The sequence below is a fragment of the Macaca fascicularis genome, chromosome 4, assembly GCF_037993035.2.
Source record: "Macaca fascicularis isolate 582-1 chromosome 4, T2T-MFA8v1.1".
Taxonomy (NCBI): Eukaryota; Metazoa; Chordata; class Mammalia; order Primates; family Cercopithecidae; genus Macaca; species Macaca fascicularis.
In genome coordinates, this window is record NC_088378.1 from 25,038,608 (window position 1) to 25,054,036 (window position 15,429).

Genomic DNA, 15,429 nt, shown 5'->3' on the forward strand with positions numbered 1-15,429 from the left:
ACAATTTTGGTAACTCCAGTATCCAAAAAGATAATTATTCCAAAACCAAAACCTCAGCTCCTTGACTTCCTTTATTCACACAATCTCATCTCTCTTCTTTCCTCTAGGTGTTCATTCTCATGGTCAACCCCTTCTAAAATCTCAATTTTAAGCATTTTACTTAACAACTGTTAGGTCTAATCATTTCACCTTCCTCTCTGGAGGATTCCAAATCAAATAATCTTTCAATACATAAGAACCGACAGTCAATTGATCCTATCAACTTTTCACTGTATCATACATATCCACCCTCTTGTCTCCACTTCCCTTTTGATCCAGCTTAAATACCACAGTCACAATATTATAAAAACTTGCATATAACCTCAACTCCCTTGTGCCCTTCCTTGCTTAGTGTATTCTCTTGGCTAAAGCAAAACCCTAGTTAAACCCAACTCACCACTTACTCCTTGCCAACCTATGCACAGTGTAAGATAGCTGGAGAAAAACATAAAACTTTGCTAACTCATCTCATGACCAGTAAATCACAATAACACTTACTTTCCTATTCCATTCACTCTTTGACAATTATTTCACATACTCTCATCTCCTGAAAACTACCAAAGTTTTTACTATTCTGATTTTTAGTAGATGACCTTGTTTCCTACATCACTGAGGGAAAAAAAGAATTCCACAAATGCCTACCCTATGTCTGTGCCCATTTATTCTGTTTCCTCTTCTATTACTTTAAATGCAGTGTCCATGCTCCTAGCAAAGGCTAATTCCACTACTTATTCATTAAATCCCATTCCCCTTACATCTATTCATGACATTTACTCCAGCTCTTCCTCTCTACCATCAATTTTTCCTTCTCTATTGCATCATTTCCATCCAAATAAAAACATGTTTCCATTTTGTATTTCAAAAACAAAACACATGCACAAAAACAAACAAACAAAAAGTACCTTTTGGTCCTAGTCTGCATTAGCTGCCATTCCTATTTCACCCATTACAGCAATATTCCTAGGAGGAGCAGTTTCTAAAATCTCTCCTCTCAGCATCATTTAAACCCAATTCAATCAAACTTTCGCCCGCACTTACTTAATCAGAACTACTCTTATCAAGGTCATCACATCCGGAGGTCAATTCTCTTTTGTCATCTTTAACACTACTTTTCCATGGTTTTAAAATTCATCTCCCCATGCTGACTGTGAACTCTATGAGATGCTGTATATCATTTATTGTGCTATCTTGAATATTTAAAATATTTCATTATATGTGTAACCCTTAAAACATATCTGCTTAATGAATAAACAACAAAATTTAATATCTGAAAATTGGAAATTCAAACGAGAGCGCATCACAATTTACTAATGGCAAATTTATGTAGAACCTTGTTTGAAAGTTCAGATGAATTTCTGAGGCTTATTTTACCTCCAGAGATACTTTAGGAGAGTATTATGAGGGGATAGAACTACAAATCTGAAATCTTGAAAGCAGATATTCAAATATTTTTATATTTTTTTTTTTCATAAACCTTTTTACATTATGCCATAATATATATTTTATTGTAATTGAATCCTATAAAATGTATGAGTTACCCCTCCACAAATTAGAAATAAAGTCTAAGGACTTACATTTTAAATAATTAAAAATAAAACCAAGGGGCATGACAAGGTATGACTGTTCTAAAGGGTACTCTAAAAATAAGCATAAAAATAACTCATAATGACAGCTACACAACCTATTATATTTTAAATTTTCTTTCACCAAACAAACTGCTAGGTTATTGTTCATAAGACACTTATATGTCAAATGAAGATGAAAACCTTCTAGCTCTACCTGAAGTTTTTTTTTTTTTTTCCAAAATGCAATTGTTAGAATTTAGATCTTACCTCAGTTTCCAATGAAAATCACCAATGGACAATATAAAATTAAATTACAGTTCATTCTTCTCCATTTGTATTTTCAACTACTGTGTACGCAATTATAAAAAGAAATAAAGCTGCACGATTCTTAGGACCCATAACAATAACCCAGGGAAAGAATGGGAAGAAATGGAACCATAAACATGTATTACAGCTTCCATGGAACAGCTTTTCAAAATTAAGTTTGAAAGTAGACAAAGCTTGGTATTCTGAGTCATCTATGACTCCCTTTTAACTCACATCGGCCAAAGTGAAAGTGTGCAATATGTCAAATTAACTTGCTCAAATTACTTTTCTCAACTTTACAATGCCCTTTAGGAACACTATTACTGAGAAGCTATTGCTGGCATTTACAGCATAAAACTTGATTTTGGAAGGCTGATATTGCAATGGCCTAAATATTACTAAATTGAAAACTGTATAGTACCAGTTATTTGATCATGCTGAATGAAAAACTTAGTTTGTGAATGATCCACTTTTAGTTGAAAAGGAAAAAAAAAAAGCAAGGTTAAAGTTAGAACGATTTTAATGGTTGATTTATATTTAGATACAAGGAAAGAATAAAAAACAACATCTACAATTAGAAAAACTTCTTGAAATAAACTTATGTCTAAAAATGAATAATGTAATATATTCATGTATTATCTTTCATATATTCATTGAGTTATGATATAAAAAAATAGACATTCACATACTGTATTAATCTTACTGGTACAGAGACTTCTATTTAAATAAAACAAATCACAGTGTTGGCCATTTAAAATAATTTACAAATGTATTCTCCTTTATATTTTCAGGTTCAGTACAAGTAAAATCTATCACTAAGGAAAATGCATAACAAATAGGAGTAGAATGCTTATCAGTATGAAATAACCAATCTGTCTCTTCAATGAACCATGTAAATACTTCATTTCAAACAAAGAATTATAAATTGATATAGGTATCAAAAGCAACTCCTAAAAAACAATTATGTAAAAGGACAACAGTCTTTCTACCACTTGCCATGATAAATAATATCATTGTTCTTTCACATATAAAAGAAGCAGTTGTGGTTTTGTCTGTTTTCCTTTATATGTACAGACATAAAGAATGCAAGAAATACTGTCTTTTCCTTGTCTTATGGGCTTTCTGCAGCTAGTCAAAATATTATTTACACTATTACTTCTCCTTTCCAAACTCACTGGAAAAAATATTTTAATCATCTGAATCAAGAAGGAGATGTAGGTTGGCCTTTTTTTTTTTGAGACGGAGTCTCACTCTGTCACCAGGCTGGAATACAGTGGCATGATCTTGGCTCACTGCAACCTCTGCCTCCCGGGTTCAAGCGATTCTCCTGCCTCAGCCTCCTGAGCAGCTGGGACTACACAGACACCACCACACCCAGCTAATTTTTGTATTTTTAGCAGAGACGAGGTTTCACCATGTTGGCCAGGATGGTCTCGATCTCTTGACCTCGTGATCCGCCCACCTCATGATGGGATTACAGGCATGAGCCACTGCGCACGGCCAGGACTGACTCTTAAATATGAATAAGAACTGTAAGTAAGCTAGATCTGATTCTATAATAACCTTACAAAACAACAAACTTACAAAAATGAATTCACAAATTGAGCTCATACCTACTTAAATATATCATTATATTCAAAACCTCTCAGTATTTACAATATGTATATTCACAAAGTATATGTTGTTACAGACACAGAAAACAAGCTCCCCTGTTGCCTTTAAAAATAAACAAAACATAAATTTAAACTGTGTGCCTCATGATCTATGTGCTCTGCAGTCTAATGTTCCGCATGTCTCTCAGCAGCACTGTTCGGTAGTTTTGTTCCAAAATTTCCATGTATTCAAAATACTCACTCACTCGAAACCCATGCAGTGCTTCTTCCTGCCAAAAGTTATAAAGGGAAAATTTACTTGGGTAAGACTCACAATTCCAAGTTAATGAATTTTAAATAACTGATATACCATTTATTTTCAGCTATAGATGGGGGTGGGCTGTTTATGTTGCCAGTAAATGTGTAATTGCTTTTTATTTAGTGAGCTGTGTATATATATATGACAGGAAGAAACTATATGTCCCCCTCAAATAAGGTTTTCTATTTTCAAAACCAAAAATGATTTACAGCTACCAAAAAAAAAAAAAAAAAAGGCAGATAAGGAAATCTTCCTAATTTTAAAAATAGTATGTTATACAATGATTGTTCAGACTTGTAATTATTAAAGACTCTGAAGCCTATCTACCAAAGGATATCATAATAGTGCAAGAAATCTGTTGTATAAGCTACTGTCCATAAAACCTCCAAGAATCTGCAATTACTAATGTTGGTACTATGCACATCTATACTAATTTGGAATTTAATGGTTAGTGTTCCAAACGAGGCACTCAAGAATAAACAGTAAGAACACCCGTTTAACATTTTAGAGTTTTTAGGGAATTTCATGACCATTCCTTTTAGTACCTCCAAATACTATTTACGCAGTACCTACACTCAAGGCAAAACAAAATATGCAGAAGAAAAGTCATCTCTGATTCAGTGTAATTAATATTTACAATGTTAGAAGTTTTGTAGGTTACAAAAATTTTGGAAAATTCATGCCTTTCAGGAGTTTATAGTTTAAAGGCAAGAATTACTATAACAAGAAAAAAAAAAAGCAACCCCAAAGAATAAAAGACAATGCATATCATATACCAGATAGGGTGTTAGAGGCAGTTTACAGAGAAGAAACCTCAATACAGAAATAGGAAAACATTACACAATCTCAATGAGAACAGATGTTTTTAAAGTCTTCAGATACCACTTGTCACTTACGGGCAGTAATCATTCACAGCTTGCATATAACTTGACGTAACTTTACTCTTATTTTGCCATCATCACCAAAAATCTACATAGTTTGAGAGAAAGGTTAGTCGGGACATTCTAAAAAACTAACGACTGGTCTACAAGGCTGACATTATAGCTGAAGAAATGAAACGGTGTTGTTATATACTTAATACCATTAAGGGTAGAACAAATAACTTCCAACATAAGTATCTGAGCTCTAATCTTAAGATAATTGTGAAATTATTTCAATCCTTCTTTCACTTCTTCACTCATTCTTTTATTATACGTAAGGTTCTTGATTAGCACTGAAGACATGAAGATGAGTGAGAACAGGCCTGCCCTAAAATGTTGACAACTGAGGTGTATATCATGTCTCTGATTTTATGTATAAGTAACTGAGCCAAAGGGAATATTTTAATCTTAGGAATAGCAGAAATACTGGGTCTTTGTAAATTCCTGTCCTATCAAAAATATTTCACTTTTTTCTTTGGGGAAAAATAGGATCAGAGTAAGAACAACCCTACTGTTCAAGAACTCATTTTAAACAGTTATTGTTATAGTCGTGGAACAATTATGAATTTATCCATTCATTTCATTCAAATTATGTGTGACGTGGCTTTAACTACCTCTTCACTAAAACTATACCTAAGATGGGGAGGAATTACAGTAATGTGTTATTCTAACCAGAGACTAAAGATCCAAAGATCCAATGGCAGAAGAACTGTTTCAGGACATATTCATTATTTTCAAAGGAATATTATTGTGCATTAAATATGAATTATAATAGGAGATGACAGTACTTGAACAAATCTCTAACAACTCATTTCTGGGCAAAAAATAAGCAATATCTATTCAACAGCTTTTAATTATTGTTTCACTTTAATAAAAACCACCTAGGGACAGCCATAGTTATAACTCAATTTAAATATATTTTTTTCTCAGAATGCATTTTTTGAAATCATGGTTTCCATTTTAAACATTAATTGTAAATGCCCTGATAACTACACCAAAGAGATACCCATAAAAATGACACATAAGGCTATTAACGTCTTATTTCATAAGAGAAAAAATTTAATTCACATTTAAAAAGGAGTGTTTTCAAATGATATAGTTCATTAATGAAAATTTGTAGGCAATTTTAGCTCTGAATAAAATTCCAAAATATCTACATTTTACATTTTGTCTTCAAAGTAGAACATTTTTTCATCTCATCCTAAATGTTCTCTAATGGCCCTTTTAGTGGATAACTTTTACTTGTAATAGGACCATTTAGACTGCCAGCTTATCATTCAAGTTATAACAGACTATTTCCTCAGAATACTCCTTCATTATCATTTCATTTATAGACCAAAGTATATCAAACTCTACATAAAAATATGAATGCCCCGATTTTTTAAGTAGCAGACACATTAATTACATAAGGTAATAACACTATTCTGCTTTATATTAACAGTGTAGTATTTGCTCCAGAAATTTTTTTAATAGATTACTACTAGAGTGATTTAAGTTTTAGTTAGGAAGTTCATTTTGAGCTTATTGCATTTCATTTGTTGTATCTGATGCTATTCAACTGCTTTGTTTTTAACAATTTGCTGCCTTCATTAATTCTGAGTTTCAAATGCTGAATCATCCAAAAGTATTAAAAATTCCCATTCTAAACCACAATGTTGGATGTATTCAACATTATCTAATATAGTATATATGTAGTATCCCTCTCTCCTTTGTGTATACAAGTCCAGTTTCAAATTTCAAATATGCATTCGTCTGTTTTAACTATTGAGAGCATTTGATTTGGGACCACTGAATCTAGGATATTTATTAAAATACCAGACTAGTAAAGGGACACTGGATTTGGATTCAGATCAAATGAAAGGGTTTGAATTCTTCTATGTTAGTTACTAGATGTATGAACTTGGGTAAGTTTATTGACTCTAAGCCTCATTTTTTCATGTGTTAAATGTGGACAATAATATCATACGATTGCTCTCTGGATTAAATATTCTGAAATCTGAACTTCTTACCATAGATTAGAGTACCTTATATGATTTGGTCCTGTCTCATCTCTTACCTTTCTTATTTCTTCACCTTGCTCTGGCCACCGTGGTCTTCTTGACACTCTGTAAGTGAGCCAGCTCATTCTGACCTCTGAGATCTTGCACTTGCCTTTATTCCTATTTAAGCAGGCTTTTGCCTAGGAAGTCTTTGCATGACTTTTTCTTTTGCTTCATTTAGGTGTCTGTTTACCCCATCAAGGGTGGTCTTACCTGGCATCTTTATCTGACTGGTACCTTAGACTCCTCCACCATGTTTGATTTCCTTATTATCAATACAATAAGGCCTACAGTACTTAAGATATTATGTTTTTGTTCATTTATTAGACTTCCAGGAGAATTTAAGTTCAACGTGGGCAGAGACATCCTGCCCTGTGACAAAAACAGTACTTCGCTCACAGCTGTTGAACAATAAATAGTTGAATAAATCCATGAGTGAATGAGCCATACCTGTAAAGCCCTTCGACCAGTGTGTGGCACACAATAAGCATTCAAGATATTCGTAGTGGTTATAAATAATAAGAACACATTTTTATTACTGATGGTCTTTGAAGTGGCTCGGCTACATTTTCTTGATCACACTACAGACATATGATGTTAGGCATGGGTGGGCCTATCAAGAATTACTGACTCCAGTCTCTGCTCCTCAACCCCTTGCCATGAATATAAGGGAACCATTTATCTAAAATATTAGGATGTTACTGACTTTTCTTGCAACTTCAAAAATGTACCTATTTTGGAAAGAAAGCTATACCAATACTTTCAAAAGTTATTTGCATTACTTGATATTTGCAAAAATACTGAAGATACCAATTTTTAGCAGAATTTTTTTTAGAACTACTGCAAGCCATGTGAGCTTAAAATCTGAATTGAAGATAAGTTCTTTTGTAGTAGTAAACAGATAAAAAGCATAAAAAGATCAAGTGTGCTAACATGGTATACCCTGGTTTATGAATTCAGGACCAAGTTTAGATATTCTCTGATATATTCTTTCCTAAATATTTAATTATTAATGCCCTTGCAAAATGATGATTTTTAAAATATAATAGCTCTTTATGGAGAAAAAAGGGTAAGGTAAGTTACTTTGAGTGGGTTAAACTGGAAGAGCTGACTTTTATTAATAACATTATGAGGCATATAGAATAAAAAATTATCACAAAAAGTATAGAACTTAACATACACTGAACAAAAGTTGAAGATTTGCATTAATGTCAAATCTCATATAGGAAGCTCTTTTTTTTAAATTAATTAATTAATTAATTATTATTATTATACTTTAAGTTCTAGGGTACATGTGCATAACGTGCAGGTTTGTTACATATGTATACTTGTGCCATGTTGCTCTGCTGCACCCATCAACTCGTCAGCACCCATCAACTCGTCATTTACATCAGATATAACTCCCAATGCAATCCTTCCCCCCTCCACCCTCCCCATGATAGGCCCCGGTGTGTGATGTTCCCCTTCCCGAGTCCAAGTGATCTCATTGTTCAGTTCCCACCTATGAGTGAGAAGATGCGGTGTTTGGTTTTCTGTTCTTGCGATAGTTTGCTAAGAATGATGGTTTCCAGCTGCATCCATATCCCTACAAAGGACACAAACTCATCCTTTTTTATGGCTGCATAGTATTCCATGGTATATATGTGCCACATTTTCTTAATCCAGTCTGTCACTGATGGACATTTGGGTTGATTCCAAGTCTTTGCTATTGTGAATAGTGCCGCAATAAACATACGTGTGCATGTGTCTTTATAGCAGCATGATTTATAATCCTTTGGGTATATACCCAATAATGGGATGGCTGGGTCATATGGTACATCTAGTTCTAGATCCCTGAGGAATCGCCATACTGTTTTCCATAATGGTTGAACTAGTTTACAATCCCACCAACAGTGTAAAAGTGTTCCTATTTCTCCACATCCTCTCCAGCACCTGTTGTTTCCTGACTTTTTAATGATCGCCATTCTAACTGGTGTGAGATGGTATCTCATTGTGGTTTTGATTTGCATTTCTCTGATGGCCAGTGATGATGAGCATTTTTTCATGTGTCTGTTGGCTGTATGAATGTCTTCCTTTGAGAAATGTCTGTTCATATCCTTTGGCCACTTTTTGATGGGGTTGTTTGTTTTTTTCTCGTAAATTTGTTTGAGTTCTTTGTAGGTTCTGGATATTAGCCCTTTGTCAGATGAGTAGATTGCAAAAACTTTCTCCCATTCTGTAGATTGCCTGTTCACTCTGATGATAGTTTCTTTTGCTGTGCAGAAGCTCTTTAGTTTAATTAGATCCCATTTGTCAATTTTGGCTTTTGCTGCCGTTGCTTTTGGTGTTTTAGACATGAAGTCTTGAGAGAAGGATTTATGAATATAGTTCTACTCTTTACCCTTACTAGAGATAATCTTTTTGTGTGTCGTGTCTTTCCTATTATGTGTGTGTGTGTGTATATATATGTATGTATATATATGTGTGTGTGTGTGTATATAAAATCTTCTTGATCAAAGTGATAGAAACATAAACAACTGGTAAGCAATGTTTCTTCCAGTATGTTCCTTCTGGGGTGTTCAGTAAAATTAGAAACTCTTGGATGCAGTCCCTAAAATTTTTGAATCCTTGGCATTGGCATTCTGGATTCTGATTTATTAACAAGCTCCAAAGGTCACAGTTTTATGTATTCTAAAGGTTTTCAAGCTACTTGAGATTTTCTACTACAATCTGACAACTCATGCCTCGGCCAAATAAATTCTGAATTAACAGGTCTGGGAAGGAGTCTAAATACATTAACTTTCGTAAGTACCCTAAGTGATCCTTAGGATCAGGGAGTTTATATAGTGTTTGTAATTCTGGATAGAATGTGAAGTTCTTAGAGATTCAGGACAGAGTATGTAGTTCTTGAAGATTTAAACTCAGCTGAAGGGTACTTGGAAATATGTGATTGTACCAGAGACTTGACTTAGTCTTGGCCAGGTTAATGAGAGAATAGGTCCTGATCAGAAACAGTATAAGAGGATATTTCTGACCAAGGTGTGAAGGTAATGTCATTGACAGGTATTACTATTATATGACATCTTAAGAAGTCTCGGGAGCTGGAGAAAAATGGGAGCAAAAGTACACCAAAGTGTAGCTATGCACTTAGAAAATCCTGTTTCCTTTGCTTGTATTCTCTACATATCTTCTTCTTTAACAAAGAAATAAAAAGAATCTAGTAGAGAGATGTAGAAACTTAGTAACTGCTAAGTTTTTTTAAGTACTTACTATGTTCCAGATAATGGTCTAAAAAAAAGTATTTTACAAATATCATCTCATTTAATTCTTCCACAACCCTATGTGATGAAGAAATAAGCATAAAAGTCTAAGCAACATACCCAAGCTCACACAGTGAGTGACAAAGTTAGAATGTGAAACCAGATAGAATCAACTAATATAAGGACAATGCAGAAAACATATCTGCAAAACAGTTGACACTGTACTAAATACCTTTAAAATATTTGCTCAGATGTTTTTAATATTATGTATACTTTTATCTTATAAAAGCTTAGTATTCAACCAGATTTTCTCAGTCTGATCTTCATTTCTCACCCTGTCAACATTCTGTGGTAATAGCAGCTGCAATAGCACCAACAAAAAATCCCTCTTGACAATTTACTGATTGGGTTGAAATTAATCTGATTTTTTCATAATTATAAATTGATTTTGTCATAATATGCAGGATTTAGTTGAAGCATTTTAATTAAGTAGTTTGAGCCTTCACAGCCTGATTTTCACACAAAGGCAACTTTTTCTAGGCTGGTATTTCAGTGAAGTTTGTCCCCAGGTTGAATTCACAAACTAAAGCCAAGATTGCTGACAGCCTATTAGCATGTTAGCAGGAATACAACACAGCTCACTAAAACACTAGGACATCCACATATGAACTACTATTAAACTAAACTGTCACTAAACCTGCTTGTGTGTGTGTGTGTGTGTGCAAGCTACAGATGAGTTGAAAGAATGAAGGAAGAATGAACTTAAGACTTTCCAGCTTGCTGGAATATTAAAGAATATTTACTTTGTTGAATGTTTTTCTACTTGGAATTACAATATCTACGGACTTTCTGAACCATCATCTGTCACAGATAAAAATGTTCAGAATTCTGGGCCCAAGGACTGAGCTCTTTCTTCAGCATATCTTCAGAGGCTGCTGTCTAGCTCGGTACTAATCCATTAATCACCACAGCATGAAAATGATGCACTTAACTGCTCTAATATCCAGTCCACATTCTAGTTGTGTCTACAAGGATACTGTGAAACAATCAGACAATGTTTTGTTGATATCAACTCATACCCATGGCGCTCATCTAATCTAGTATTTCAGTGGTTTAATCTGAAGAGGAAAAGTAAGTTTTTCTTTCCCCCATAAACCTGTTCTGCCCATTACTGTTCACACCACCTTCTGATCCAAGAAATTCTAACTTATCTTTTTCATATATTGATTTGGAATCATGAAGAGCTCTTCAGTGAGCTGTAAGAAATGTAGGCAATGAGTCCATACTCTCAATTACCTGATTTAAAATCTTGAGCCTAAACCAAAGTGACTACAAATGGACTGATATTTTCTTGATACTGAATATTGCACACAGATTTTTATTTCTAAAACAATGCTTTTATCATGTCATTTTATCTCAATACATGAAATTTAAATCAGGAAAAGAATTGCATATCTTCAGTTTCTCAAGATAACTGATTATAACTGAAAGCATAACATATTTGTGGTTTTAAATATTTTGAAAATGAATTCAATTAGGTCTGATTATTTGAACCCATTTATAACAGTCAGATGTTTGATCTATTTATTTTTATATATTCAATTTCTTCTTAAAAATAGTTTTATGATAAAAGAAGTATGAGCTCATTTCTCAAATATAAAATAAAGCCCCCATAAATATATACAATAAAAAGTAAAAGTATCTTGTTCTACTTTATCTTCATTCTTCCTGGAAGCAATCATTATTAAATCTGTAGAGCAAGGGGATAATGTGATTAAATAATCTATACAAGAATATTGTTATGGCTGTGGTATGCAGTTACATGGGGAATTGTTTTTTTGAGACAGGGTCTTGTTCTGTAGCCCAAGCTGGAGTGCAGTGGTATGATCATGGTTCACTGCAGCCTCGACCTCCTGGGCTCAATTGATCCTCCCACCTCAGCCTCCTCAGTAGCTGTGACTACAGGTGCGTGCCACCACACCCAGATAATTTTTGTACTTTCTTTTTGGTAGAGATGGGGTTTTGCCATGTTGCCCAGGCTGGTCTCAAACTCCTGGGTTCAAGCTATCCACTCGCCTTGACCTTCCAAGATGCTGGGATTACAGGTGTGAGCCATTGTGCCTGGCCTATTTAAAGAATTATTGATAAGTCTTTTCTCCCTTTGCACAAATCTGAGATTTTGAATAAGAAAGTGTAAAACATAATTTCCAAGGTTCATTCTCTATACCTTCAGTTGAATGAGGAATTCTTAAGTAATGTGTGTATTTTTGACAGGGGATGTTTTTTGGGTAGGCAAAATAAAATCAGTTCATTAATCAATACTTCGTTATTGGTTATTATATGAATAAGTGAAAAATGCTGTACATATATTTATATACTTTGCAGACAAAAGACTATTTCAGGGCCAAATGGAGTAGTTAAGGGATATGTAAATATATATTTAAATACACTATACCAGAGTTTATCTCACAAGAAAAATGAGTACCCAACAAAACAGAACAGTGAATTTTGACACCTATCCACTGAAAATAAAACAACAAAAGTCAAGTCATGCTATCAATCAAAAAAGCCTTTTTCTCATCTCTCAGATAAATGAAAACAACAAGGGTAAAAAGTAAGGTTAGTTCTAGGACACATGCTAAAATTAATTCCTTGCCTACATGTTCTTAGTTTGGATTTAAACCAACACTATTCAAATTTTAGTAATTTAACAGAGGCTTAGGTCATAATCTGCTCTCCCCATTTAAAATCCTTTAGTTTTAAACTGATAGCATTATGCTGAAAACACAATGGAGAATGGTTTGGGACACATTTAAAGAAGTTACCATTTGCAAACTCTATTATAATTTTTCCCTCAAATAGTCAAAAGAGAGATGAAACTAAATCAACATTAATCAAATTTAAAGATTATGCTTTTGATAGGAAGAAAAGCAGTAAGCACTTAATGAATTTAGTAATGTTTGTTATTCGATGTGAAAAAACAAAGTTTATTCATCTTTCCCATGTATTTATTTACATTATTTACTTACACTATCAACAAATACGTATTGAATACCTATTATCTACCAGGTATTATTGTTTGATATATTGTTGAAAATACATCAGTAAATGAAATAGACCAAGTCACGGTCCTTATAGAACTTACACATTTTACCAGGGAAGACAGACAAAAACACATATAAAATAATTTTCAGATGGTGATAAAAACTGTAAGAAAAACTAAAGTGGGATAAGATGTTAGAGAATTACAGGTTAGGGGGATACAGACAGATATGAGTACAGGAAAATTTCAGACTCTGAAATTCCTATAATTGACCACTATAGATGACGAAAATGTCCCTTACTGAAAATGAACCTACATTTTGTATTCAACATAATTTCAATTTGCTTAACACTTCCTGTATTCCAAATCACCTCTTAGAGAGCATTCTTTTATTTTTCTATCTTAGTTTTTCTTCTACATGTGCAATCATTTTTCTCAGCATACTTTTTCATTAAGATTGTTTCTAAGATTATACTTCTGGTGATATATATTGAAAGTTTAAAACCTTTTGAATTCTGAATTGATGAAATAAAAATGCTTGATAATTTGGCAATCTTAAAGGATCAATGACATTTATTTAAAGAAAAATATCATTAAATGGAAAAAAACCCTGGCAAGTATTTAACGGTAAATAATGAAATTAATTTACATAGAAACTGTTTGTTGACCTAGAGAAAGCCTAGCAAATGATGAATGTTGTTTTTAGTGTATACATGTATATGCGTTCCTGTGGAATGGCAAAGGTAGTAGGGATAAGGAAACATTTTAAGTTCAAAGATTCTTTAAACAAATAGCTGGATTTCCACCAAGAAATGAACACTGGGATGTATTTATATCTCATGCACTTTCTAAAGTCCCCAACTTCCAAAATCACATTATTGTAATTGAGACAGTAACTATATCTTTTTTAAAAGTAGCACCACATTTGGTGATAACTTTTTAAAGTGAGTGCTATGATAAAATAATCTTTCATGAAAATCTTTATAAAAATGGAAGTTTAGAAAAATATTATAAAAATATGAAAGCATACGAAATTATTACTATATTAAATATATTTAAAAAGTATCAAACCAATAAATTAAACTTTTACTGACCAAATAGCCCATAGGAATATTTTTAAAATATTTCTTTTTTGGCATAGCATGTGGGTTACAAACAAAGTGTTGGATCCAGACAGCTTATTTCATATTCAAGTTCCACTTCAGCTATATGGTTTGGGGCAACTTAACTCTGTGCCTCAGTTTACTCATCTCTAAAATGGGGATAATAATATCTACCTCTCAGCATTGGTTTTTAGGATTAAATGAGTGCCTAGAAAAAGTATCTAAAATTAAGCAACAGAAGTTAGCTATTAACTCAATATTTTCCTCTCCATATAAACATACTTACTTTTAGGAAAACTTGCAGATCTTGAGTCTGAGTGTGCTGTAGAATGTCTTGCTGTAAATGTTTGAATATAGCTATACAGATATACACTTGATAATCGGGACCAAGGAAAACACAAGTAGCAATATAATGGCAGATTTCTATCCAATCTAAATAATTCCAAAAACACTGGGTTATCCATTGCAGGCAAATCTTTAAAAAAAAAAAAAAAAAAGTAGTAAGTTCATTTAAAAACTTATAAAACCACATTTGACTTTTAAAGAACATTAACCAATAACTCATACAAAACCAATGAAAAGCTTAGCAGTTAATCAAAATACAAAGACAGTCTTCATAGATGCCTAACAAGGATGCTTTCCTATTTGCTTCAGTTGTGAAAAAAACTTTCACGGCCTTGGAATTTAGGTCTTAAGGGTAACTGATAGTGGTCACACTCCTCATATACCTATTACTCAATGCCTTCTTTATTCATATCGTGCTCCTCTTACCCAAAACACCAATCTGCTCTCTACAGATAACAAATGCTAAGAGACTATTTTAATTCAAAGATGGGAGTTTTTTTTATCTATCCTACCTACAACCACAGATGTATAATTATGCAGATGACAGATTGCTAAATGTTACATTAATGCAAATGGACTCTTCCCGAATCAGAAAACAATTTAAACCTAACAGAATTACATAACATAAAAACCGGGAGCTAATGCAGAGAATATTTCAAAAATGAGACTTTTACAAAAGGAATTTTTTTCCTGTTTATTTTTTGAATAACATTTGTTCAGATTATAAAAGCAATGCGTGCCCACTGTGGAAAACAGAAAAGTTTAAGAAAAAACAATAGCAAAGACACAGAGATTATAAATACTGGAAACATTTTGATACATCAATGTTATGGGTAAAGTTGAGCCCCACTCAAAAGATATGTCAAAGCCCTAACCCCCAGAACCTCGGAATATGACTTTATTAGAAAATAAGGTCTTT

The 15,429-nt window shown here is 33.2% G+C and overlaps 1 protein-coding gene across 11 annotated transcripts in view; it reads right to left on the minus strand.

Moving 5' to 3' along the window:
- Positions 1-2,412: 2,412 nt before the first annotated feature.
- TBC1D32 (TBC1 domain family member 32) overlaps positions 2,413-15,429 on the minus strand; it is a 226,664-nt gene continuing 213,647 nt past the window's right edge. For all 11 annotated transcript variants that reach the window (XR_012433384.1, XM_065543266.1, XM_074036960.1 and 8 more), the window contains 2 exons: positions 14,452-14,640; positions 2,413-3,792 (listed from right to left, as the gene is read on the minus strand). Coding sequence is in view for 10 of the 11 variants with exons in the window: in XM_065543266.1 (XP_065399338.1) it covers positions 3,673-3,792; positions 14,452-14,640 (309 nt within the window). In the remaining variant the exon portion in view is untranslated. The remainder of the gene's footprint in view (positions 3,793-14,451; positions 14,641-15,429) is intronic.